Here is a 26,096-nt window from a genome sequence, read left to right as displayed (position 1 = left end):
ACGTGAATATTAAAAAAATATAAATACACAATTTAGTGGAGTGCAGTTTTTTTTAACTAAGGTAAGATTTTTTCTTATCAATTTTAATGTTTCGCTTCGGATGGTTATTGTATCTACTAGCGTATTGTTTTTTGTTTTTTACCGTAAAATATTTATTTGGATACATACCTATTGTCTTTTTGATAATATTGTATCATAGCTAACTTTATTACTTTACGCAAATCATGCTATGAATTAATAAAATAATGTTTTTTTCTAAACATGTTAAGTATGTTTTGGAGACACGAAGAAGGATAACGGCGTAGAAATTAAGTACCGGTACCGATGTTAAAGTTTGAAGGCTTTATTCTCTTATTTTTTAAGGGCAAGTACTAACTTTAATTCTGGCATAACATAATATTAATTTTGGTACCTACGCATGTTGTCCAGTTTGCTTTTCCACGGTTTCTCCAATTCATTGCCAAGACGGCCGTAACTTCTTTCTTCTTGCCACCTAAGCTTCTTCTCATATTGGCATAGGTAATAAACGAATCTTTTTGAAAAAAATATTATGAATACCTAAAATGAAATACCTAAGAAGTGAGCCGTTTCTGGCAGTTGCTGGACTGGCCTTTGCTGGAACCGTAAAAATAACGTCTTTAGTGGCCAGTACCTACGCAGATAGCACGAGACTTTTGTTTAACCTTTAAGTATGGACGTGGAGTCTCACAGGCTACTTAATGTTTACGTTTTCATAGTTTCGCCTATTTCCCCCTGCTCCCCGCGATTGAGCGGCTCAGTAGCTTTTGTTTTATAATAATACAAAATCATGAGAGTGACAGTGATGAAGATCAGGACCAAAATCGATATACCTATGTTTGTGTTGGATGCAAGAAACCTGTGTGTCTCCAATGTTCTAGACGTTTGTGCACTGACTGTCAATAAATTTGCGTTATTAGACTGTTGTCAATATTTTTTGTATTAGTTACCTGAAGTAGGTGTTTTGTGTTTTTGGTTCCTTATGAATTATATTTTAAGAAAAAAAGACTCATTTTGTTACAGTAATAAGTTTGGCTGTTTTTAATATCTAAAAATGTAGCATAAGTAAATTTAGACTTAAAAGTGCCATAATTTTTGATTTTTTACATTTCTATATTTTTTTAAATAAAAGTTGATTACATAAGCACGTTATTTTATTGCTAAATCCCTTAACTTCAATATCCAATCAGTTTTAAAGCAACCTTATATCAAATTCTCAAAAAAAAGAGTATGTGCAAATAGGAGCCTGTGAGACTCCACGTCCGCAGTAGTGTTAAGAAAAAAACACGTCCATACTTAAAGGTTAATATTGCCCTATGAGGGCACCATACCTAAATAGATACCTACCTATCTAAATAATTATGCTATAGACGGAACTCAAAGATCTTTCAGTCACTCAGTCAAGGGAGATCCTCTTGCACTTGTCTCAAAGTTGCCGTTAGTTCAGGTACCTACCTAGTTCGTTAAGGTACATGTACCTATGGAATGTAGTTCATGAAACAAGCACAATTCTCACATATCTGTACTCACGTTATTCATCGAGCAAAAAGGTTCAGGTTACCTAACTAATGCAAAACCTGTATCTTAAGTAGATCTACCTAGGTATCTAGCACAAGAAGAAATATTTCTTAACTTCAAGGTTTACTTAACGCGCGCAAAATATTAATTAGGTACGTACCTGCCTATCCTATTAGCACAAGTCGAAGTTTAAATACTGAAAGTGATTAGGATTACCTAATGACTTCTAAATTACATTCCACAAAATTCTACTGTTTGAGTACTAGGTGCTTACTCGTTACCTAATCCTCTTAGTGAATGAATTTAAAAACCGGCCAAGTGCGAATCGGTTCACGCACGTAGGTTCCATGCCATTTTCTGCTCTCTTTTTCTTGCTATATCCCCGATGGTGGTAGGTTCAGCTTTCCTAATTTTTCTTCTCCACTTTGCTCCATCTACGACAACGCCTTCGGACATCTGGCACTCTTTTATTACTTTCGCCAGTAAATCCCTCCATTTAGTTTTGGGGCGATGATTTGGGGAGATGTAGTCTGGTGGTCTCCTCTTTGCGATATTTACATTTTCTACAAAACGGCTAAAAAGTCATGACTCTTGTATGGGATCTCCCATAAATATTGTTTTGATTTATATTTAATTGTTAACTCTCCAAGTATACTTCTCTGAATATATCAGGCCTTTTTGCCTGTTGTATCAAGCAAAAAAATGACGTAGGTACAACAGAAATACAGCGTCTGAAAACTGTCTTATAAACATTTGATTGTGTATTTCCAACAAAATGGGTGTTCCAAACAGAAAACAGATATTTACTGCGAAAATTAGCAGAGCTGCAGCTACGTGTAGAGGAGCTATAAAATCCCATGTTTTACTGCTGTCACATTCAACTTAATCTTGTTTAAATGTAAACGGTAGTCGGCTCTGTTCAAAATCAAACCAATAGTCATAAGCCGGTTAAGTTATAAGATATTGTGGTTAGTACGAGTAGTTCAGTTCATTTTACCTGCGTAGTAGTAGGGCAGGTAAGTTAATCCTGTTAGGTGGCCGTGACACGTTGCCCGGCTTCTGTATTGAGGCATTTAGTCGTCGCTGCTCGGCCCGCATCCGTCGTCGCAATGTGCGATGCCAGACCACGTAAAACTGCACCTGCCATACAAGAGAAACTCGCCATCTATGAAAACGGTATACATATCATATCCATATCTCATTGTAGGCTCCCGATTAGGCTTGGCTTACAATTTACGATCGAAAGTATCATAACCCTGTCCTGTTTCTACTACGTCGTTGCATTTACATTTGGACAAGGTAGTGTTTCAACACGGCTAGTTGTTATTTGGCACACGTACTAATATGCGCGGGCTAAACAAAAGCACATGTCCAGCGCTTTCACGCCGTCTGGTTATGATATCTGACCACAGTGACATACTGCACCAGTGCTCGGTCACCTAATACTCTTTGTTCTATTCATCCTTTCATAATGTTGTTTACAACATCCAGTTGATTCATTAACTGGGCTCTTACGCAGTTCTTATTTCGCTATAAGCTCTTAATTTTAAATTCGGTCTCGTTTCGTTACGTTTTTGTGTTAAACTGCGATAAAAGTTTTAATTCGTGCATTTGTTCGTGTTTTACTGATTAACTCAGGAAATAAAATAGTGCTCCTTTGTGGTTCTTATCGCTTCCGAACCGCTACGGCCACGGCCATAGTCGACATTGCGTGAACTGCGTCATAATTCATGATCCGTAATTTCATATGCCGTCAGTCATGCAGAGGACAATAACACTTTGTTGACACGTCCTCATATGAATATGAACCAGAGATTAGCCTCGCTATGATACAGTAACTTCAGAGGCGACCGACTGCTTTATCTTGGAACCGTTTATCATTCAAAGAACGCACGTGTTCGAGATACTTTACTATTATGATGTACCAAACATTTCCATAAGTAGTAAAGCAAGCAGGTTTATTTTGTGTGAAATGATGTCATGAAGCAAAGATTTAACGTGTAACGATAACGGCCATATTAAAAAAGCCATATAGACTGGAGCACCAGATAAAGCGAGCCAAATACATTCCCTGGTGGTAAAGATTTATTTAAATAATGAGAAATTAGCACTTGTAATTCGTAAGCAAAATACCAGCTTTGACCAAAATTGCAAATATTTGACGGAATATAATGGTCATCTATACAAGCTGTTGATTTGCATCCGTGCCATATTCAAGGAGGTAATTATGCTAATGATTCTCGACCCAAATCAATAAAAAAATTGGTACGTATTTTTTTTTTCTTTATTTTTTTTTTCGGAATTCCGTAAATGTCATCTAGCCTTATTTAAACTTGGCGCGTATGTTACTGGCGTTAAAACCGTGCTGCACCCTCACACAAACTCAAACACAAAGCATACGCAACGATCACTCATAAATTTCATTCATAAAATTGGATTACTTCGGAAATACCACGACATTACAATTACAAAAAAAGCAGTACATATTAGTTATTTCCCATCTACTGTAATTCCAATCGATTATTTACGTATTGTATGTCCTCCTCCTGAGCTATGGCACAAATGCAAATCAACACCTTGTATAATTGGGACGTGATGTGGCTGTTCGTGATATGGAATGCGGACAGAATGGACACAGTTAGATTTTTGTGCATCGCATGTTCAAGTAGGTTAGTATTGTGTGGGTGGTTGCATTAACATTATGTATGCAGCAAGCGTGGGACATTTGGCACGGGAGCAGGATAAGGGGGACTGGGAATTCTGGATAAGGAACAACGCAATTGGTGGCGCTTCTGTATTATCTTCCATATTAATAAAGTGTTGAAAATATCACCAGAGTTATTGCGCTTAATCTAAAAGAAATTGGTAATAAAATGCAGTCACGTTCAGATAAATTTTTCACACCACTGTTAAACAAGCTTCAGTAAAAATTTAATACGAAATGTATCCATTGAAAGTAATGTTTGTTTAAAAAAGTGAGACTGGAATGGTGAAATTAAATATTAGGCATAGGATATAAACTAAACAAACAAACAATACCCTATGCAATGTACCTACGCATGCCATCTGAATCGTAATAAACAAACACTCTCAAACAATGAAGGAGCTGACAGTCGAAATAAATAAACTATTGCGTCTTAGCAATGTGCTACTTATATATTAACGGATTAGGTTTAATGAATACCAGCAGTCTAATTGGAATTAAAGGGAATTGCATGATGCTGTTGAAGTGTATGATCATCATTTGTCTTTGAATACTCAGATGGGTTATGTTTTTCGCGCGTATTTTGTGTATGTATATTTATTTTCGAAACGGCCGAATAAAATACTACAGTCCGGGTAACATTGGATTAGCCTCGATTAATTGATCGTTAATTTAATTTATAGCATCGTTAAAGAGCTAGTTGTTATTTGAAAGCTAACTACATTATATTATTTGTCATAGAAGACAGTATCCGCAAATAGTGTCTTCATAAGAAAGTGGCGGAATTGTCGACTTACGACACGGCCATTACGCATTAGTCGTAATTTCTTACGAGAGCGAAGCGAACCCACTGTTTGAGGTAAACGCTTTTTTCACTTTTTAGTTTTATGTTGTTTATGACGGTTACTTATGCAATTGCTTAATTATGTTAAATGTAAATAGTTGTTGTACTTTGACTTTCGACTTCATTACATTCTTAAACATGCGAATCTGACAAAGAGCCTAGATTCTGCTGATGATAATACATTTTTATAATATTGTCAGCAACATGTTAACTTGTTATTTAGCAAAAATGACACATCGCATTCCGTATGATGAAGCTGTTGCCTGTTATTTCACAATATGCTCTTTAAAATCTGCTCAGTCTCTTCCGTTGGTAGCCGATGATAGTAGCTCTGTATGACAGACTGCTTGAATGTCATAAGACCAAGTAGTGTAGAAACGCTGACATCAAACAGTTGCTACAAGCTGCCTGGTCGATGCATTGAAAGCGAAAGTGCAATCAAGTGCGGCGCTTGGCGTGCCGGTGACTCCAACTAGTGCATCTACTGGCAACGCTTTAAAGGACAAAGGAAGTCCGACGCTGCCTCTGTTTTACACTAACAATGGAATCGCAGCCTTACAACAATGCCTCTAGAATTGTGATGCAAGGCCCTTTCCGATAGGATTTTGATTCAAAGAGGAGTTAATTAAGTGTCTTAATGAAGAAAATGGTCAAAACGAAAATAATTAAGTAATTTAAAAATTGTTTTATCATCAGAATGAGGATGTTTAAGAGTCTCTAAATACCTTCCTCATTGTTATATTTTTTGTCGTCACTCCAAAAATTCTCATAAGCATTTTCTGAATTTATAAGTGGGTGTAACAACCTAGCTACACTCAAATTCGAGTGTGTATTCATTTGGGAATCACTTGAGCACGATTTTTGTCAACTCAACAGATAGAAGCCTACATTGTATGAATATTTAATATTATTAAGGCGTAATATTGAAGGTTTTTCTTAAAAAAAGCTGGCACGTATATGTAAAATTGTGTTGGGCGGGCGGCAAGTAGGGCGAGACGCGAAAAGCTCCGTCTGCTTCTAGAGGTCATCGCCCCCAGAGCCCTGCCCATGAACGCAATAGCAAGGGATGCCCTCTACTATTGTTATCGATACTGTTTGCTGAAAATAAATATTAACTCTCATATTTATTTGACATTTAGTGAGCAGGTCATTATCGTTATTAAAATTCGCTTTTGAGGATAAATGCCCAAACGTCGAAGTACCTAATACGTTATCGAAGTTATTACTTTGCACTATCTTGTTAATCAAAATCTTCAATTATATAGAAGACTACATAACTCATTATTTTATTACTGATAGCTTAGTTAAATAAAGAAAATACTCTTACTACGCAGAATAAGACTCCTAGTCCCTCGTGACATTACGGTGCGCAAAGTAGCAATATAAGGAATGAATGCACACAGTCACAGTTAGTTTCACAATAACTGAAGCTGGTAGGTTATGCAGTCGGAAACTTGAAGACAAAATATTGTCCGTATGACGTAGCATCTTTTCGCTTTGTGCCATCACTTGCTATTTCAGTTTAATTTGCAAAGTGCTTCGATAGACAGCAGTTATAGTTATCACGTACATTAACGGACGTTCCCAATATTTTATCTATCCGATGATTTGCTACTAGAGATATAGTTTTGACATTAGCCCCATATGTACAAGTGATGTCAAAGACCTTTAATAATACCTGTATACAGAGTGTGTCGTTCACTATCACATTAAATCCTATCGCATATATTTTATGATATTCTATGGCGATTTTTTTAAAAATTAACTTAATCCATTTAGTGGTTTAACCACAGGAGTAATTTTTCATGTTTATAATTTACAACATCATGTGTAAAGCAGAAATAAAGTTAGGAGTATCGAATGTTTTGATCAGTTGACAGCTGTCAGTTTTCAAGGGAGAATTTCAGTTGTTTGTAATGACTGACTTTTATATGGTGTTCTAATTTTCGCACATGTTTATTCTATTCACTTTGTTTGAAAATTTCTTTTTTTTATTTTTACGTATTTTTCTTAGTGTTAATCGACATATATTCACCAGTAAGTACTTATATGAACGCATTTCATTTAAAGTGATTGTGAACGACACACCCGGTATATACCTCTATAGTAAGAAAATATAGAATATTGGAAACGGCCGTAAGTAAACTGATAATTCAGTAGTTCCTATAAAATCTCAAGTGTTTTCGTGTTGGAACGAAGGTCTTGATAAATAATGGTATGGGAGCGGTCAAGGTAACTGCTGAGCGTGATAAATTTTCGAAATAAATGGTTGGCATGTTGGTATTGATAACGTGGTTATCGTGGCATGGCTGACATAGATTTACACTGCTTTAACAAGCACTTCACTGCTTAGAGTAGCTCATTTATGGATTTTGTTTTATTACCTTATTGTTTTTTTATAATGCTTTGGTATTTCTTGGTGATTCGTGGTTTTGTTTACGTAATATCCAAACATGTTAGGCACTTCCTGGTGTTTGCTTAATTAATTCATATTGCTACACATATTGTCAAACATCTATTTTGCAAAAACACTGGGACACATGATCTAAGTTATTTGTAAATAGCTAATGATGAAATGTTTCAAAACTCTGCCACATACATTTTAGAATTTAGCGGTGTTATGTGTGGTATATCATTATTATTCAGTAATGACCAAATAGTGTCCTTGCGATCAAACATGGGGTCGTCCCCTAAATCTAAGTTAACCCTTTCCTATTCACACCCTTTATTTAAAACGAACGTTAATCTGTACTGACAAGCTATAATTTGTACTGACAAAATGGTCAGTTGTGCAATTTGCATGCCATAAAGGATTGACGCACCATCAAATATTCAGTCGTAAACAAACTAGTAGATCACTTTCTATTCGTTCTAAAGTCTCCTAAAATAGTTTACAATGGTCACCTATTAAAACAATGAAGTTCTATTTAGTTTCATTGGTCCTATTAAGAGTATGCGCACATGTGTGCTGCATCTTCTTTGGTCGAATCAGTTAACCTCTCCCATTGAGGCACACGGGAAAACTTTGTGTAGTAGTTATAACTGTCATCAACTGTAATAACCGATTCGTGTGCGCCCGCATGAGGAAGTGGCTTATTGATCGTGTCACGGAGGGATCATTCGTCCGTTGTTGATTGGTGCACGTCATCACGACAGTTAAGAGATTTTAAATACTCAACGTATGCTGACCGCGACCGCGTTGGTCTTCATATTTGTGTTAGATCAATGTAAATCGACGCGGTGAATTGTTTATTTTTACTCACCTTTATTACACTCGCTTGCGATGTAGCAGCAGCTGCGTATGGATATTTGTTTAGATGGCTGGTGTTTCCGACGTATCAAACATAAGCTATCTTTTTTATTTGATGTGTTTTACCTTGATCGGCGTGCCTGGTATTCAATAGAAATAGTCTAAATTAAACATCCTGCGTGCTACCCAAAGTGTGCTAGCACTTTATAATTTATGGGTTGTAAACGCGCCGCCCCACCAGTGCACGTGTCTTGGGAATCGTATATCTGAAGCAGTAATATCTTCCGTACTATTACCGCTGGCAAAAATAACCCCCTGCTTTATTGTATAATGGTCACGCCTGTTTCATAATGATTACCCAAATCATAAACTAGATACAAGAATTCCCATTAAAAATGGCGCAATAAAACGTGCAGTATGCGATTGAAGTTTGACCCCTTTTTGGATTCGTTTGAATTTTTGCCAGATCGATGTAGTAACTCTGATAGGAAAAATGATTCACTCAAATATATTTTTTTAAATATTTGATAGCTTCGTTGCTTAAATAAACTTAAGAACGTTTTTTTTTATTAAGAAAGAAGAGGTGTTTTTACAAATACCAGTAGACCCGTTCATTTATCTATTGAACAAAGCCAGTTTATGTTGTTCAAGTCACTGTGTACCTGCGCCTAACTGCGATGTAGTTGTAAACCCAGTTTATTGACACAGTTAGCATGTGTGCCTATATGGATAGTATTCATTAGACGCATTAGACGGTCCCACTGTTATGCGTCATACTCATTATTGGAAATCTATTATCACCCATTCTAAATTATCATTATATATATATGAATAGCTTACTTCACAACAAGAAAAGTAAAATATTTTCAAATTCATTATTTTAAAACATATTTTGAAAATACTTCATAAAATTGAAACTGGGTTAAAAATTTTGCAACGTCAGTTTTGCCATTTAGTTGGTTACAGTAATTGCTACAAGTTTACAGTCATTTAACTTCACTCGGCTCGGAAGCGAGCTGGTGGCACTGCAATTTGATTAATTAGCTCCGTAGCTACATGTAACTATAATAATCTATGTAAAACACATTATACGTTATAAACTTCAGTTCGTAACGAGCAAATATGGTTTGCTAACAGTGTAACCTGACCTACAAGGAGGATCCTAATGTAGGTAGGTACGTCTATTAGACATCGCAACTTACAAATGAATCATTAACGTCGCTCTAATAGGTACTGCACCAGTTATGCTCGATACTCATTTGTACGTCGTAGTTAGATACCTAGGTGCCTACTGTAAATAGGACACATTTGATTTTATTTCCAGATCATCAATCAAGTTTCTCAAATCGATTTATTAGCCATTATTCGTTTGTAAATGTGTGAAATGTTTTGTAAAGCAGACGTGTAAATAATAGTTCAGCATAATCATATGGTACGCGTAATACTCATTGTTCATTGTTGTTATCTCACGTATCTATACCATTATTCTAAAAAAAATATCACTGCTGTAATGCAAGTCTTATGAAATGCATACAAATCGAGTAACAACTTACAAATGATCCAATTTTAATCCTCTTCCCGTAGTGCAACAACACACATACTTACACGTTGTAATATTGTTAAACCTATTCCTGTAAGGCAATAATATACATACATATGTACCTACTTGAATTATTGCGCATGTAGGAAATAGCTTGTTACTCTTATGCGTAATACACAAACCTGAAACAAATTCTTTGAAAATGGTCGTATTTTGAAAATCATAATCGCCTATGTCTGATAATGAGAATATTTTCCTATGAAACGCAATTATGTAAAATGTCGGCGTAGAAACTGACAAACTGAAGGCAAGGACTAAACTCTAAAGGGGAAAACGTAGTCAAAGACATTTGAAGAACGTCGAGCGTTCTAATGGAAATATTTTCAACTGCATATTGCACATATGTACGAGTAACCTTCAGTCAGTCTATCCACACATTTTTAGTAATTAATTAGTCTCAAAGCAAATGTAGTTTCCGCGAATGTCTTATTATCTGTTTAACGAAGTAAAATGAACAGTGGCAACCTTCAGACGTAGTGACGTCAATTGCTTCAGCAAATAAGTGCTGAAAGAACCTTGTACAGCATGGCTAGGAAGGCTAAAAATAACCATCGGTCAGGGCAGTGGCGTAGCGTGGGGGGGGCAGGGGGGGCAAATTCCCCGGGCGGCAGCTTTTAGGGGGCGGCAAAATTTAACCAATTAAAAAAAAATTGTTCGCAACTAGTATCTGCGCCGCTACATAAAACTGTCTAACAATAACAAAACATTAAACAAGAAAGTTGAAACTTTTTAAACTTAAAATTAATTATTGTTAAAATTTGGTACTTAAAACAAACGTGACACTACATTTTACGTAATTTTGGTTTTGAGCCTTAAATAAAAAATAATTAAAATTTCGCGCTCGCTTCGCTCGCGTATTCAGAAACAGTGTACGCTTATTTTTGCATCTGTCAACAAACAAAAAGTTAAGTACGTTTGGGCTAAATTTTACGTAATTTTTGTTTTAAGTCCGATAAAAATTTCGCGCTCGCTTCGCTCGCGTATTCAAAAACGATATGCACTTATGTTTGCATTTGTCAACAAACAAAAAGTTAAGTACGTTTGGGCTAAATTTTACGTAATTTTTGTTTTAAGTCCGATTAAAATTTCGCGCTCGCTTCGCTCGCCTATTTAAAAACGATATGCCCTTATTTTTGCATCTGTCAACAAACAAAAAGTTAAGTACGTTTGGGCTACATTTTACGTAATATTTGGTTTAAGTCCGATAAAAATTTCGCGCTCGCTTCGCTCGCGCACTTACCTACACAACTGCCGACATGCGTTTAGCAGAGTGCTAATTTAGGTAAACCAATGAGGTGGTCCCTCATGACTAAAAGGTTAAGAACCACTGGTTTAGATAAACTTGAATGCTATAGGTAAGCAATACCTACCTAGATACAGGCCAAATTTCACGCTTAGGTATAGTTCCATGGAAACTAGTTTAAGTCCGTAAATTAAATTAATTAGTTAAACAGTTTAAAATAGCCCCGCTTTTAAATTATTTCAATTTCATATATACTTATAGGTACCTACTTCGCTAGCCTGCGTACCTAAAAGAATTTTAAAACCTTCAAGAAATCAAGTAACAAAGATATAAAATAGTCTACTTGCCCTTCTGCCGGGGCTGCGGGATGTTCGAAAGATTACCGCGGCTCTGGAACATAAAAGGCCTTCGACGGAACACGACGGTTTTTAGTCAGTAAGAGTCTGACACTCCCTCACCGCTGCTAACCCACAGCGGGAATGGTCATTTCATGATTTTTAACGTCGATACAAAAAAAAATCCCTTTTTTTGAAGTCGGTAAAAAATAACAAACGGCCAGTAACACTTGTTAAAAAAAATACACGGGAAGGGGCGGCAAAATCGACAACTGCCCCGGGCGGCAGATACCCACGCTACGCCACTGGGTCAGGGGTCAGTTAATGGTGTGCGAGTGACCTTTGCATAGTGAACGATATTGCTAACGAAATATTGATTTACACGGACACATTTCCACGATTATCAAAACCCACCTTGACATTGCAAAACGTTATGCTAAATACATGTGTCGAGATTATATCGAAGCTTTTACTATTCATGAATACAACATCATGTTTTAAACATGTTTTAATTTGTAAATAATGATTTCTTTACAGAAGAGCCTCTACCATTTTAATATAGTTAATCCACTTATTTATCTTTTGTATATAAACAAGATAACCGGTTCGTGGATTTAAAAAGAAGAGCATATTACCAAGATTTTTCAGTTTCATGAATAACCTTGAAACATTCGTAGCGTTAACTTTGGCTATGTTTGGCCTTCACAGACGGTTGGTTCGATACACCGACTCCGACTTGTAGGCAGCAGATATCCTTTTCAAGGGCACTCCCTCCGGGCTGGTATATTGGTAGTATAGCTACAGATATTATTTTACAGCCCAACCTTAATCTTACTATACTAGCCACTCTTACTTTTAGTGGTAATTATTGCTCCCGCTACAAATAGCCAACAACCAGTGCAAAGCCAGTTTGTTTACATTTAGTCCGTGCCGCACCGCAGTTTGTGGTAGCAAAGATGTTATAAAGTGAAAATACTTTTATTGCTGTAAATATTTAGCTTGATTGCTCTATGGAGTATTAAGTATAATTATTTAGTTATTTGGTGTATCCGCTGACGTCCGGGTCCGCGTCAGTATGACATTTCCCGGATTATTGCGTTGCGCTGCGTGCTAACGACTTCTACTTTATAATGCAACACACTAGTTAATGAGGTGTTAAATTATAACATAGTGAAAGCACGCTACTGCGTGCATTACTTTTTTGAAGACATCAAACCCCCATTACAAAAAAAAACTGTGGGTTCTAGAAATTGCCAGAGCTCTATTTCTTTAGACGAGGGTCTATTTAATCTTCGTAATATTCATTATTAATTTTTATTTTGTTTAAAAAAGTGAGTACAGATAATTCTTCTACAATAAACTTTGTAGGTAATTACAACATAGTGCCAGTCATGGTGACACCTGCTACGAGAAAAACATAAACCTTAGAGGCGTCGCGTCTTATACGTAACAGTCCGGATAGAGTAAATTGTAAAAGATTTGAAACAGTCACGACCTTTCAACTGATGTTTAGGAATTACGAATGGTTTACTCTGTTTATGTTTATGTATGAGTTATTTGTTGTTAATTGTTTATAAATACAGGAAGCTGAATAGTCTTGCTGATGCTCTACATTTACAATGCGGCAATGATCATAATTTCTTCATCATTATTGATCATCTTGAGTCTGAGGTCAGACAGTCACGTCAAAATACATAATATCAATAGGACTCCAGTCATGTTCAAGTTAAATTTTTTGATACAAATTAAATCTAGACATTTTGTAAAATAAATACTTATCATAATTCATGGTGTCCGCGATCTAAACTTATGTCACAGCTTTCTTTTACGTGTGGAAGTAGAAGTGCGCAAGTAAGTCTGGTCAGGTTCTTAGACATACTATGTGTAGTTAAGTAGCAATATGTAGTTTGCATAGACACTGCATTTGTTCCGCGACAATAAGGAAGGAGATACATAAAGTAATATACGCAAAATTACCGCACGTGGCCATTATGATAGCAAATTATATTGGTACCTATTGTGATTATGATACTACGATTTATTTTTAAGACGGTGATTAAATAAATAAATTTTAATATAAGTATATAGTTCTCTTCTTTTAGATATAATTTATTGCATTTTATATTTTTCGTAGGTTGCAGTTTCATAGATAACAAAAAGTAAAAAAACAGTTTTCGACAGGTACAATGGTTATATTATCTCTTTCCGAAATTCTAGTGGATCTTTTATTAAACGTGCACCTCGATAACGGTTATCTATAAGTGGTTAACGTTCTCTGTTATTGCTTCAGTTTCCTACCATTATTTCGACAGAAAATAAAAAAAATAATTACTACAGTTATCGTAATTGTTTTCCACATTTGACGTAGTTGTTCTACTAGTGCTAATTGGTAGCATTAACGCGTATCTAAGGGCATGGTAATTATTGCCTGGATGCATATTATAGTAGTATATGAAAGAAGAAGCGCATTTTTCATTTTAACGTCAAAATATTCCCCGGGGTTGCGGGATTTTTCGAAAGAGTTACCGTGACCCTGGTGCATAAAAGGCTTACAAAGGAACATGATGGGTTTTAATCGGTAAGAGTCGGACACTCCTTCACGCAGCTAACCCACAGCGGGAGGATTCATTTGACGATATCCCATAAAAAACGGTCAAAATATTCTTGCCGCTACACAGTTCTCAGCTAAGCAATATATTGCATTTCTCACAATGCAAATCACGCTATCGGGCAAAAGACCTGAGAAATATGATAAAAATCTTGCGCAGTAGTTTTTCACAATCGTACCAATCATAATTTATAAATATTAAAACAGACAGATTATTGGATGAGATTTCAAAACAAACATGTTTTACATTTTTCAAATCACCTTGTAATGTCACCTGCTTAATTGGCTGTGTTTGGCATTGTCAACATTATAGGTACCTGATAAACAGTAATCAGTCAACACTGAATATCATAATCGACAGTTTATTAATGCTCACTGTTGAGTGTTAAATATTGTGTATAGATAGCAATTCTAGCACATATGTTTAGTAATTTATTGCTCATTCGACGTCTATTATGAAAATATTGAATTTGTATAAATAACTAATTGTAATGTTTTGCGAGAACGAGCTGCTATTGTCTTGCTTTATATTGGAATCCATCATTATTTATACATATATTATTCTTTTGTTTTTTGCCGAAGAGTTGCTGGCTCATCAATATTTTGATGTTTTGGCATTCATGCTATGTAGGACGATTGCCAATTCATAGACCAGTGAATCAATACGAGAATATGTTTCATTTATGAATACCGTTGAGGCAGCAAATGCTCTACACTCGGAGTTATCAACATAGCATTTTATAAACATGTTTTTATTAAATCATTCAATGAAACGGTAGTTATTCATTGTTTTTTTTATTAGTGCTTAGGTATAGTGTAGACTGAGACCTTGTGATGTTATGGTTTAATTAATTAGGATAGCGTCGCTCAAAAATGATGCAAAGAACTTAAAACATAAATATCTCTAGACAAGTAATTAGAAATGTACTTAAATTACAAATGCAGTGCAAGTGCAGAATTTATACGCACAACAGTAAATTACAATAAATTCCTAAACTATTCCGCCTAGAAATGAACCGCTGGAAGTGAGTTTTCCATTATGCTTTCTTGTTATTTATGTGAATACCAGCGCCGATAAACACATCCAGGTCTTTGGAACACAAACATACGCCCAATAACTCTTACAAGTGTTCTATTTTGAACCACGTCGTTAGAGAATGGAAGGAGCCACAGTTTTAGCTGTAACAGAAAATGTATTTCGTTAATAGCGCTGGTAATAAGGCGTGGCCATTCAGCTTTTATCCTTATTGAATTAAAAACTCCGCAAAATTAAAAAAGCAGGATAACGCATAAAGTCATAAAGATAACTATACAGTTTCCGTTTGTCTAAAGTGCCTGAAATGAGGCCGTGGCGTGAGATAACGAGCAGGAATGAGAGTTGGAACGTTTTTAAAAGTCGAGCCGGTATTGCGCTCCCGCAGAAAAATTCATCATGTAATGCTCTGTTATTTCCTCGAGAAGGAAGTAACGGCTTGGCACTCTGAGCTCTTATTAACCTGAGTTCAGGGATCGCAATCATGCCTCAGACGGATTCACGTAAACCAGGTCACAGCCATATACCAATACGGTTCCAGATCCGCACAATATCGTACATGCCATATCTTCTAGCCTTTTTCCAATTTGGTCGACTCTATTATGATGAAATAATAAAATGAATAAGAAACATATTTTGACTAACAGCTAGATAAAAAAATCTAACAGCCGGGCTCTCAAATGAGGATCAACGATCCGTAAAATATTCTCAAGCATTTGGTTTTTATACATTACGAGATATTTTTGCAGAATTCTTAATAAGTTACCTGATTAGCATTAATTCAAAGGATTTATCACAAGTTTGTATATGTGCAATAATCACTGCTGTCGCGAAATATATTTTGTCAGAAGCTAATTTATGCGTGGTTAGACAAATATGACCCCGGTTGTAGAATATGCATAATATTTCATGTTTGTTAACATTTAAGAATTTTGCAAACGTGACTGCTTCTTACTTTAAAAGACAAACTAATGAAAAGTATGACACATATGAAGCAATCGGAGCGAAAAAAATATAAAACAACCTTTGATCTCGTTCATAAAAGAAACATTTTATAAACGAACGTGCTAATTCATATTTGTAATAATTATTAGGCAATGTAACTAACATTTCAATGTGCTGCCCACTGATGGATGCTAATATTTTTTTTTTACAAATTACGCTTATGGTAACGTTTTTGTATTAGTATGCTTAATGTATAATTATGAGAATATAATGACATCACCATCAGTGATTCATGAGATTTGTATAGTGTACCCAAGTATGTGTTCTTGACTCTTGGCTTGGGTAATTATCTCCTATAAAAACATGTGTGGGTACCTGACGTGTTTACAGCCACTCGAAATTGATTTTATAAATCATAGTATAAACATAGATTTATTATGTACACAGACTATGGTCATCCAGATAAGACGTAGTATTTCTAAGACACAAAGTACTCGTGATTCACGTCAATGGAAATGCTATTCATATTTTAATTAGTCAGTCTCGAGGGTTACTACGTAACATCCGATGAATATAATAGAATAGTAAGGTTGACGGGTTTGTTGTTTGATTGCAGTGTTATCAGTGAGCGCGTTGAGCGCGGGCGGCGGCGTGGGCCCAGTCCCCACGCTGGTGTCTCCGTGTACTCTTGGAACGGAGGTGGAAATGGTGCAGGAAGGCGTCGGTGCGGCCGAGGGCCTCATCGCGCCGCGCCGCGTGCCCAACCCCTGTCTGGAGAGCCCCCAACGCATGGACTTGCATCGGGAGCTCCTCTTTAACCAAAAGATGTAAGTGTTCACCGCCTTCAGTCATAACCTGTAATGTTCAATCGTTCGAACCCATAGGTATCGAGGTAAAAGAGTATCTAAGGGAGTTTCTTAGGGTGCGTCCACATCTGGCGAATGCGCCGCGAATGCGCAGCACGCGAGCCGATCGCGAGCTGTCCGCGAGCTGCGCGCGTGCAGTCACTGCAATAGTTCGGTGCGCCTCTTTAGCGCAACTCACGCAAGGCTCGTATAGAGCGCGCGAGCGGCGCGCGAGCGGCGCGCGATCTGCGCGCAATCAGTTCTCGCCCTTACAGTTCCGTATATTGGCTCAGTACTATCGAAGATGGCAGACGTCGCGCGCCGCCCGCGCGCAGCTCGCGCGCCGCCTGCGCGCCGCTCGCGTGCGGCGCTTAGGTCGCGCGCGAGCTGCGCGCGGGCGGCGCAGAAGCGGCGCACGAACAAAAATGCACGCGCGCAGCTCGCGAACAGCTCGCGATCGGCTCGCGTGCTGCGCATTCGCGGCGCATTCGCCAGATGTGGACGCACCCTTACCGTTTTCATCCATAAAAGCCACCTTTTGGAACCGCGCACCTATATGCACATCTATAAAATGAAAACCTTTGACTTTGAACAACTGGAGAATGTTTGCACATTCATGTCATCTGAGCAATAAAATTGTCCTACAGTTACAACGGTTTCGTATCCAGGGTTCCGGTTGGTTTCCTATGCAAGATATCGAATACATTCCAGTTCAAGTATCTACGTCATAGCTGCTCGATTTACCCATGTGTATTTGCGTAACCAATCGGATTTATTGGTCACTTCTTAAAAATGTTTATAGCGGATCTGAGTCAGATGTATTTGGTAATTTTATTCAAAGAAAAAGAGACGCTTGAGGTATGTTGAAATATTGTTTTGTAGGTACGGAAAATTACCTTTTCATTGTAAGGTGTTCTTTTCTCGAGCTTGCGGTCACATCGCCTTTCTTCAACCTTTGTTCGTTATTATAATAGAGGATGCTCTTAAAAGCACTTTGTGGGAGCGACAAGAGACTCTTCCGATAAGTTTTGTGCCAGGGACAAATGCTGGTCAGTGGTTGGATCTTTTTGTGATTTTTAATGAAATACCGACGTAGTAGGTACTATAGTGTTGCTTTCTTAAAAATATAATAATAAAAACGAAATCAAAATTTAGTTTCTGTTTTCTACCATTTTTTTTGGCAGAGGTATACACTACCAGGTGCCTCTCAGGTGAAATTCATTGTAAACCCTTGTTCGGCACTCATGTTATATGGACAAAGAAAAACAAACCAACTGATAACCAATTCCCGAAACTACGTACTCCTTCCTATACATCATAATAATCAGCTAAATAACAAAATAATCCACTATTACGTAGCATTTTTCTAAAGAATTTTAATCTTGCGGCCATTTGAAGCATGTTAATTCGCAATAGAACATTTGACATGCTTATGCTATTAAGACTCTCAGATAAGATATCAAGGTATAATAGAAAAGACATTTCGACTGGTCTGTACGTGGTAGAATATTTTGTGTAATGTTCTTATATTTCTAAATTGTTTTGAAGATTCAACATCATGATTGATTACAATGCGTAGAAACAGTATTTAGCGTCGAATGCGTGGAGTGGGAGCGCAAACTATTTAGTGCAACATGTTTAGTTTTTGCTAAGTCTAAGTTTGGTTCGTCTTCAGCGCACAGGTGCGGCGCATCCTGCCGAGTGTTATGCACCCGCTATAATTATTGAACATCTGTCGCCCGAACCTCGCTTCTCGCATTGTGTAGCTGAATGAGGGTCATACCATCTTTGTAAAGTGAACAAAGCGCATGCTCAATAATACACTGACCTAACTTTGTAAAACACCTTTTGGGGAATTCGCTAATGTCCATGTTTTTGTCAGTGTACATTTCGAATAAGGGTAAAAGAGAAAGATATTGTTCAGCTATGTGGTGCTTTAAAAAGCCGGAGACAAGATGAATATGTTTTCGAAAAACATTACAAACCTAAACGAAATCAGTCGGTACTGTCGGCACATTATTGAGCGTGCAAAATGTTGAAGGCATTATGTTGAAGAGAGAATAGCTTTACAAATGTTGAGACCTGTTGATTCAGTCCATTTCCCCGTCAATATGATTGTCGGAGCAGTCTCGTCCTGTTATTTCCGTGCATGGCTGCGAGTGCCGCTTGACGGAAGGAAGCAATTCCCAGCTCGCTCCTAACGGGAATTCTATGTCTGCAAACTACAATGTTATAGAATCTAGAGCTATATACAAACATTGAAATAACTCTAGCAAAAATCAAATAATATTTACCTACTTGATTTTCAAATCGATTATACCAATGTCGATCGTAATCAGAAATAATTTGTCTCACATAATTTCAATTCCTTCGTGGAATGTTATCGTTCAGAAAAACCCAATCAATGCCGTTTGACAGCTGATTCTTATCAAATTAATTTTTATATGTACCTATGTAGGAAACTGCATTTTTTTCACATAGGTATATATTTTTTTCATAAAATCCTTGATCATGCTAGTTTCATTGAAGATACAAAACAAACAGGGATAAATTCGTGGAGACTTCAGTCTGCTGGTCTCTAAGAGGTAGTATCCACGTCAATTTTAAGTCAATATCCTATGCAGGCGCCAGTAATTAGTCGGGATTAAATCAAGCTGACGAGCTCCTGGTAACGCCTCGGCAGCTTTAAACTAATTCTAAATATTAATGCTCCAAATAGCTCGATGATTGCATCTGTGTTTACATTTTGCACATAGACTGAAGTAAAGTCTGATGAAATGTATTTCCAAATGTTATCCGCATTATCGTAGATTGTAAACTGAGATAGCTTTTATGAACAAAAATGATTTACAAAATTGAATTGATAAAGTGCGATCTAGATAGAAGTAAGCAGACAAGCTAAGAGCAGTCTAATACAATAAAGTTGGTGTATTTCGACACAGATGTGCAGTAAAACAAACAAAGCAATGCAGTAACTTGTGACGTCATACGTACAAAATAGTCCACACATGCAGGTATTGTGCGTGGGAAAGCCGCAAGGGAACTGTCTCAATAAAGAACAGAAGCTATTCAGCCTAAGATACTTTGTATTGTCTATTATTTTACTATGTAACGTAGTTGTTGAATTAATGTTGAAATTGCATTCAAGGATATTTCAACATTCTTAATGTGCAGCATAAATTGCATGAGTTTTCGAAATTTTCTCAAAAAATTTCGATTTTAAAATCATTGATACATTTTTATTACTTTTGGTGCGGATATTTCTTCTATTCAATTGCCAAATCAAGAATTATATTAGTGGCGTGTAAAAGGTTTTTCCTTAATTTCAAACATTTTGTATTTCTAAGGAAAACCATTTATTTGATAATTCTTATCAACTGTTCACCTATATTATGTGTATTGTGTAGTAATACATTTCGATACGGTATAATCCTCCGACTATTGTTTACAGGCGATTGCTTATCACTAATTCCTACGTAACACTGCATATCGGCTCGAATTTTGCGTTCATGTGACCATATATGGTAATGAATTGAGCTTCGGCTTTGTCATATACGATAAGATTATATGCTATCTTCGGTATACTTACGTTACGATATCGTATCACACTACGCTACGTTGAATTTTTCTTAGCAACAAGAATTAATCCTCATAAAAATTGATATTATTGATTAATTGTTTCAAACTTTTTGCTTTTGTCTGTTTCAGTGGAAAAAATGTCTTGAACCAAAAAAGTGAACTAGAAAAGGCCCTGTCGAAGCACAAAGAGAAGCAAATCATGAATCAAGTAAAGGAACACAGGGAGACGCCAGGTAAAAATACTACTTTAACTATGGTTATTATTTTATTACCTATTCAACAAAAATATGTTGCATTTAGATCAGTCTGATGTTAAGGCAGTACATACTATGAGTTCAAACATGTCATGTGATAGATAGGTAGATAAAGTGTCTTCTGATAATGATAAACTAATATATTTTTTCAACAAAGTTAATCCTCGAGGCTTACTCGCATTACAACAAAAGGCAATACAGAGTGACTTTTTCAGCCATCGCGTATTATGAATGTGGTTAGTTAGCCCAGTTTATAACAATAGTTCAAAGCTACTAGACCTTTGTGATAACTGTTGTTATCGCCAACATCCGGCCAATGTTTGCTAATTAATAGCCGATACCAAATACCAATACAGTCAGAGTTCAACCGGCGGATTAGTCAACGCACTAATAGTAATTAAGATCTAAGGAGGTTTACGTCGTAAAAGTTTGATGAATTATGTAGGCAACGGTGTCAGCCGGACGGGTCAGGCACAAAAGCGCAAGTAACTCATTACATCAGAGCATTATCAAGTGTTTGATATAACATTGGGTAACTGAACTATCATTAAACTGATCGTCAAGCACGTGCTGTATCCGGTGCCGTATGGTTACGTATCTCGATCGTTTTAATAAAATCTTACTACCTGTATAAACCAATGCGATTGATCGACGTTGCTTAACAGACAATTATGTGGTATAGCATATATACAGTAGTTAAATAAAATATGTACGTAGATACAATATTCAGAGCGATGCGTTGTTAACTTTTACTCTCAAATATTCGTCGACGATTGAAATTCCACAAAACTCGTATGGCGTTTAGTGTTTTTTGCTCGCATATTTGGACGCAGGCTCTTTATCCGGTGCAGTTCGATATGAGCACCGCAGGTGCACTCAGCGGCCGTTCACCCCGACAGCCAATAATTGTGGACACATTCCTTGTAAACATACAATGTAAATGAATCCTGACTCCATGAAAACGCGTACTTATGTAGATTTATAACAATTTTCTGTAATTGGCTTTGTCGGATGTCGATGACCAAGGTTGGATGAAAGTGAAACTGCATCTGGTTAGTTCCCGTCTGTCCGATTGGTCGAGCGTGGGAGAAATTACTGCAATAGATAAAAGTTCGCAACTTTGCTGCGGTTTCCTTATGTACCTATTAAGTTCCGATTATGCCGCATTTAATTAAAGTGACATTAATGTGTTTATAGTTGCGGTCATCAAGAGCCGATCTGAGAATTTGCCAATACTGATAAATTTATATTCCTCGTTTTAAATTGTCTCATTTCATAATGTTAAAAATATGTATATGTGTATGTACCACGTGTTAGCATTCTATCAAAATATGTACACTAGCTTTTGCGTTTCAATGTGTTCAATGATTAGAAGAACAAACACAATAAAATGACTGGATATTTCTGACTTTACTAGGAATGTTATCAAGCAGTCGTCACTATGATAATAGAATTACTATTCGTATCTAACATCGAGTACTTAACGTTAGACAGTTGTAATAATCGATGTGAACGTTAGATCGTTTTTTATCAATGGGTGATTAAACTGCTAGTGATGATGTATTAATAAACTTATGTTATAGACTTCCTATATTGTTTGAAATGCCGAAAGCATCAGTCATTTGATTTTAATTGACCACTTCGATTAGACTGCTCAAATCAAGTTGGTTGCGTACTTGTATAAACGGCAACAACGTGTATGTAATGTAAGGAAGTAAGCCTTTTTAACAAATCAGAAAGACTAGACCTTTGTCAGCCTATAGGCTTACATAGTCCATCAAAAATTACAGTTAGGTACTGACATTGTATTCGTTGACCAATCATTTTATTAACTTATTATTGACTAAAAACTGTCGTTTTGATTAAAAAATTGAATGTGTGTTTTTGGACTGGTTTAATTATTTGATGTAAGGTTTAATTAGCTGTATCAAATTTTGCGTGCCTCACGGTAGAATGTATCGGATTCCACTTTTACTTATTATAAAACCATATTTTTGTAGCTACATTAATTGCAAATATATTTTTATTTCATATTATTTCAAAATATTAATCATGAGAGTCGTTTGGACCAAAAGAAAAAAATCTGAAGCCAGGACTTTGAAGTTGAGGTTTCAATTCAGCATATAAAAAAAATCCTCTTCTCATTTCAGAATTAGAACGCGCGATAGCAGAGCGAGCTCGTAGGCTAGAGCAAGCAGAACAGAGTTCTGAGGAACCAGAGACGGGAGCCAACCCCACGCTGCAGCAGATTCGCGCGCGGCTGCGGCACGCCGCGCCCGCGTCCGCCGCCTCCGCGCACTGAACGTACCCCTAACCCTTCAACGCCCATAAGGTATAATGCCTATATCCTAAATTTCACGTCATATTTTCCCCTCAAAGTCAGCAGTGTTAAGGGGGAAATTTATATGTCGTGAGTTGAATATCCACCCGAAGAAGGATGGTTGCAAAAATCACTGTCACACATTTAAATCTTGAACATCTTTTACATTCAATCTTTAAAGATCTTTTGAATTTTTTTTCTTCAGTAGCTAAATAGTGATTTTTGCATGTAACGGCATTGTAACTTATGGACGGCAGCTCTATTCATGTACGAACAAAATAAGAAAAGGATCGACATCCTAGCCATATTGTGACGTCATGAGTCTAAAGTTACTTCAGTTGCGTCACGTCCAAATGCGAAGTCGAATCGACTTCGTTCAAGGCCGATCTTTTTCTTGTTTTGATCGAGTAGTGTACCCTCTTCACCTCATAGGCATACCAAATTCAATATTTGTCCGAAGTTCTCATAAATTGTACTCCGTTCCTCCAAACCGCATAGTTCTGCCTGTAGGATGTTATTAAAGTACTCAACCTATAAGATTGGGTAGTTTAAAACGCGTAATATTTTGGTATATATTAATGTCTCTTCGTACCCTGAAACAACATTATGAGAATTTTCAAAATCTTTGTTAGTTGAAGTAGTCCATGAATGTTGTCTATTAGCGCCATCTTTGTGTATTAGTAGATAACTCTTACTAACATGATATCAGTGGTCGGGGCAGTGGATACAGCGTAGAGGAACTCGGTGTGGGGCCTAGGTGGAACTATATTGAAGTGAAACATTTCAAGGGTTAATTAATAATTATGAAGGGATTGAGGAAATGGAAGTGCGCTGTAATTATAAGCATTGAGCGTGTGTGCGTCGCTGGTGGTGTGCTGGTGTGAGTGATACGCTTTGATTGCCAAAGCTTGATTGATATTAATTAATCGGTTATTTTATTGAATAAGTCGGACAGCCATGCTTTAAACTTTTTTTCAACGAAAAAGGTCACTAAAAGTGTCACAAAATAACGATTTGTTTGTTATTGTACTATGATTAACATTATGACGAGTGTTAGAATGCACTGTAACTGAACACTTGTTTGATTCGAACATTTGATTTTATTTATGCACACGATTATTTAATTTTGCTAATACGTAATATATCGAACAACTATATGACTGAGGAATCGACTGCGTGTGTTGTAATAATAATAATAGGGGTAATGTCGACTTCAAACAAGAGATTATAAATATTTTTCTAAACTTTTTGACGTCACAAATCTTAACAATTCGTAGCGTTCATTCGTAAGCATTTACTGTTCTCGTTGTACTCTTAACTTATCTGTCGCTGTATGGTTTAGGGATAACTGTCAAAGTAATAATTGTAATAACTATTTTATGACATTAATTATTATAGAGAGTAGATAGATGTTTGCAATTTACAGATGTATGGTTTAGAAATATTAAAATATAATACATATTTTATTGTCAGAGTAGAAGTCTTATGAAAAGTAGAGTGGATCCTAAATAGATATTACCCGTACTTACATAAATATTAAAGTTGGAAATTATATTCACATACATTACATGAATAGTTAACCAATAATTGTGAATTTAACAAATAGCTTTATGGGCACTTTACGATATATTTAAATGTCTAATTTTCTACAGATCCTTGCACCTTATCGGCCTTTCTTAATGACTCCAATTAATAGTTGACCAGTGTATTAGAATTTGAAGTGTTCAACAAAGTGATAGAAAAGTATTTTTATATATTTGAGATGCCTGCGGGCTCGACCGCGGGTTTTCAAAGTTTAATCGATATTCGTAGTAAACCCCGAAGATACATTAAATTATTCACTACTCCTAGTAGATGTTAAACAGTAAACAATAATACGTGTAACATTTACTTCGTTGCTAAGATAGAGTTATTTTAATAATGCCTAGAACTTAGTAGTGCGTCACCATCTGCGGAATGATTTGAAACTTGCTATTTATACATTTTGATGAATCTCTTGAGTATTGTTTGCCCAGCTAGTTATTTTTATTGCAATTTATCATCAATCCGCCGGCAATTCTTGGGATTTGGCTGCGTAAACTTTATATAGATTGTATTATGTTCGGTGTGCCTAATTATATGTACTTGTTATTTCCTTTCAGAGTATTAATTATTTATCGTTATAAGTTTAGAATATGATAGGATGACGATTCTCACAAAGATACCAAAATTGCAAAAACAAATGTAATTAGCTATCATTCCACTTGTTATTCTTTCACGTGCGATAATTTCTTTGTCAAAATGTTTTCTTTTCTGTTAAGATTATCGTTAAGTTATTGTAACTTAGTACAAAATGGCTCCTTCATAACATGAGGGCTAGTTATAGGCTTCCGAAGCTGCATCGTGGCCATCTTAAGTGCGACATTATTGAAAAAGTACTGTATAAGTTACTTACTCTTTGTATTGATAGTATGACATGGAACATGTATGAAGATAATTTGCATAGTCAAATAAAAATGTTTTAGAATATCATTTGTGTTTACTTTGCAACAATCCTGAAGCATTTTCCTATCTACATAGGTACTTATATGAAAAGTCAAAGTATTACATTCCATTCTGGATCAAATTGTACCTGCATCGTTATGGTACCGATCTTGCACTTGTGAATGACTCTGTGTGGATTTGTTACTCCGACATGGCTCAGAAATTCAGAAATTACCACTGACTTTAAAAATTATATAGGTATCCAACAACATACGTAGATACAATAATTACCTACATGATTGTAAATCGTAATCAATGAAAGAAACACACGGAAAGCAATGTCGTTTAACCGCCAAAACATTATAATCTAAATACCTAAATCGAATTAACGTTTATTCGATGAACAATTAACAATCGAACTAAATCGATTAGATCGTAATCAGGTAACACTTCACCCTAATTAAACGGAGGCGCCAATTGCGTGCACAATAATTTTCGACATAATAGTGCTAGCGTACAAAGCTTTGCATTTTGTTT

The 26,096-nt window shown here is 36.3% G+C and overlaps 1 protein-coding gene across 1 annotated transcript; it reads left to right on the top strand.

Moving 5' to 3' along the window:
* Window positions 1-2,614: 2,614 nt before the first annotated feature.
* Window positions 2,615-25,604, top strand: LOC124630218 (protein FAM107B). Its single transcript, XM_047163985.1, has 4 exons — window positions 2,615-2,712; window positions 16,715-16,925; window positions 20,652-20,755; window positions 22,927-25,604. The coding sequence occupies exons 1-4, from the start codon at window positions 2,646-2,648 to the stop codon at window positions 23,076-23,078; spliced, it is 534 nt and encodes a 177-aa protein (XP_047019941.1). The 5' UTR covers window positions 2,615-2,645; the 3' UTR covers window positions 23,079-25,604.
* Window positions 25,605-26,096: the final 492 nt, after the last annotated feature.

Source organism: Helicoverpa zea, chromosome 5 (assembly GCF_022581195.2).
Source record: "Helicoverpa zea isolate HzStark_Cry1AcR chromosome 5, ilHelZeax1.1, whole genome shotgun sequence".
Classification (NCBI taxonomy): domain Eukaryota; kingdom Metazoa; phylum Arthropoda; class Insecta; order Lepidoptera; family Noctuidae; genus Helicoverpa; species Helicoverpa zea.
The sequence above is the reverse complement of the archived record's forward strand: the minus strand, read 5'-3'. Positions and strand labels throughout refer to the sequence as shown.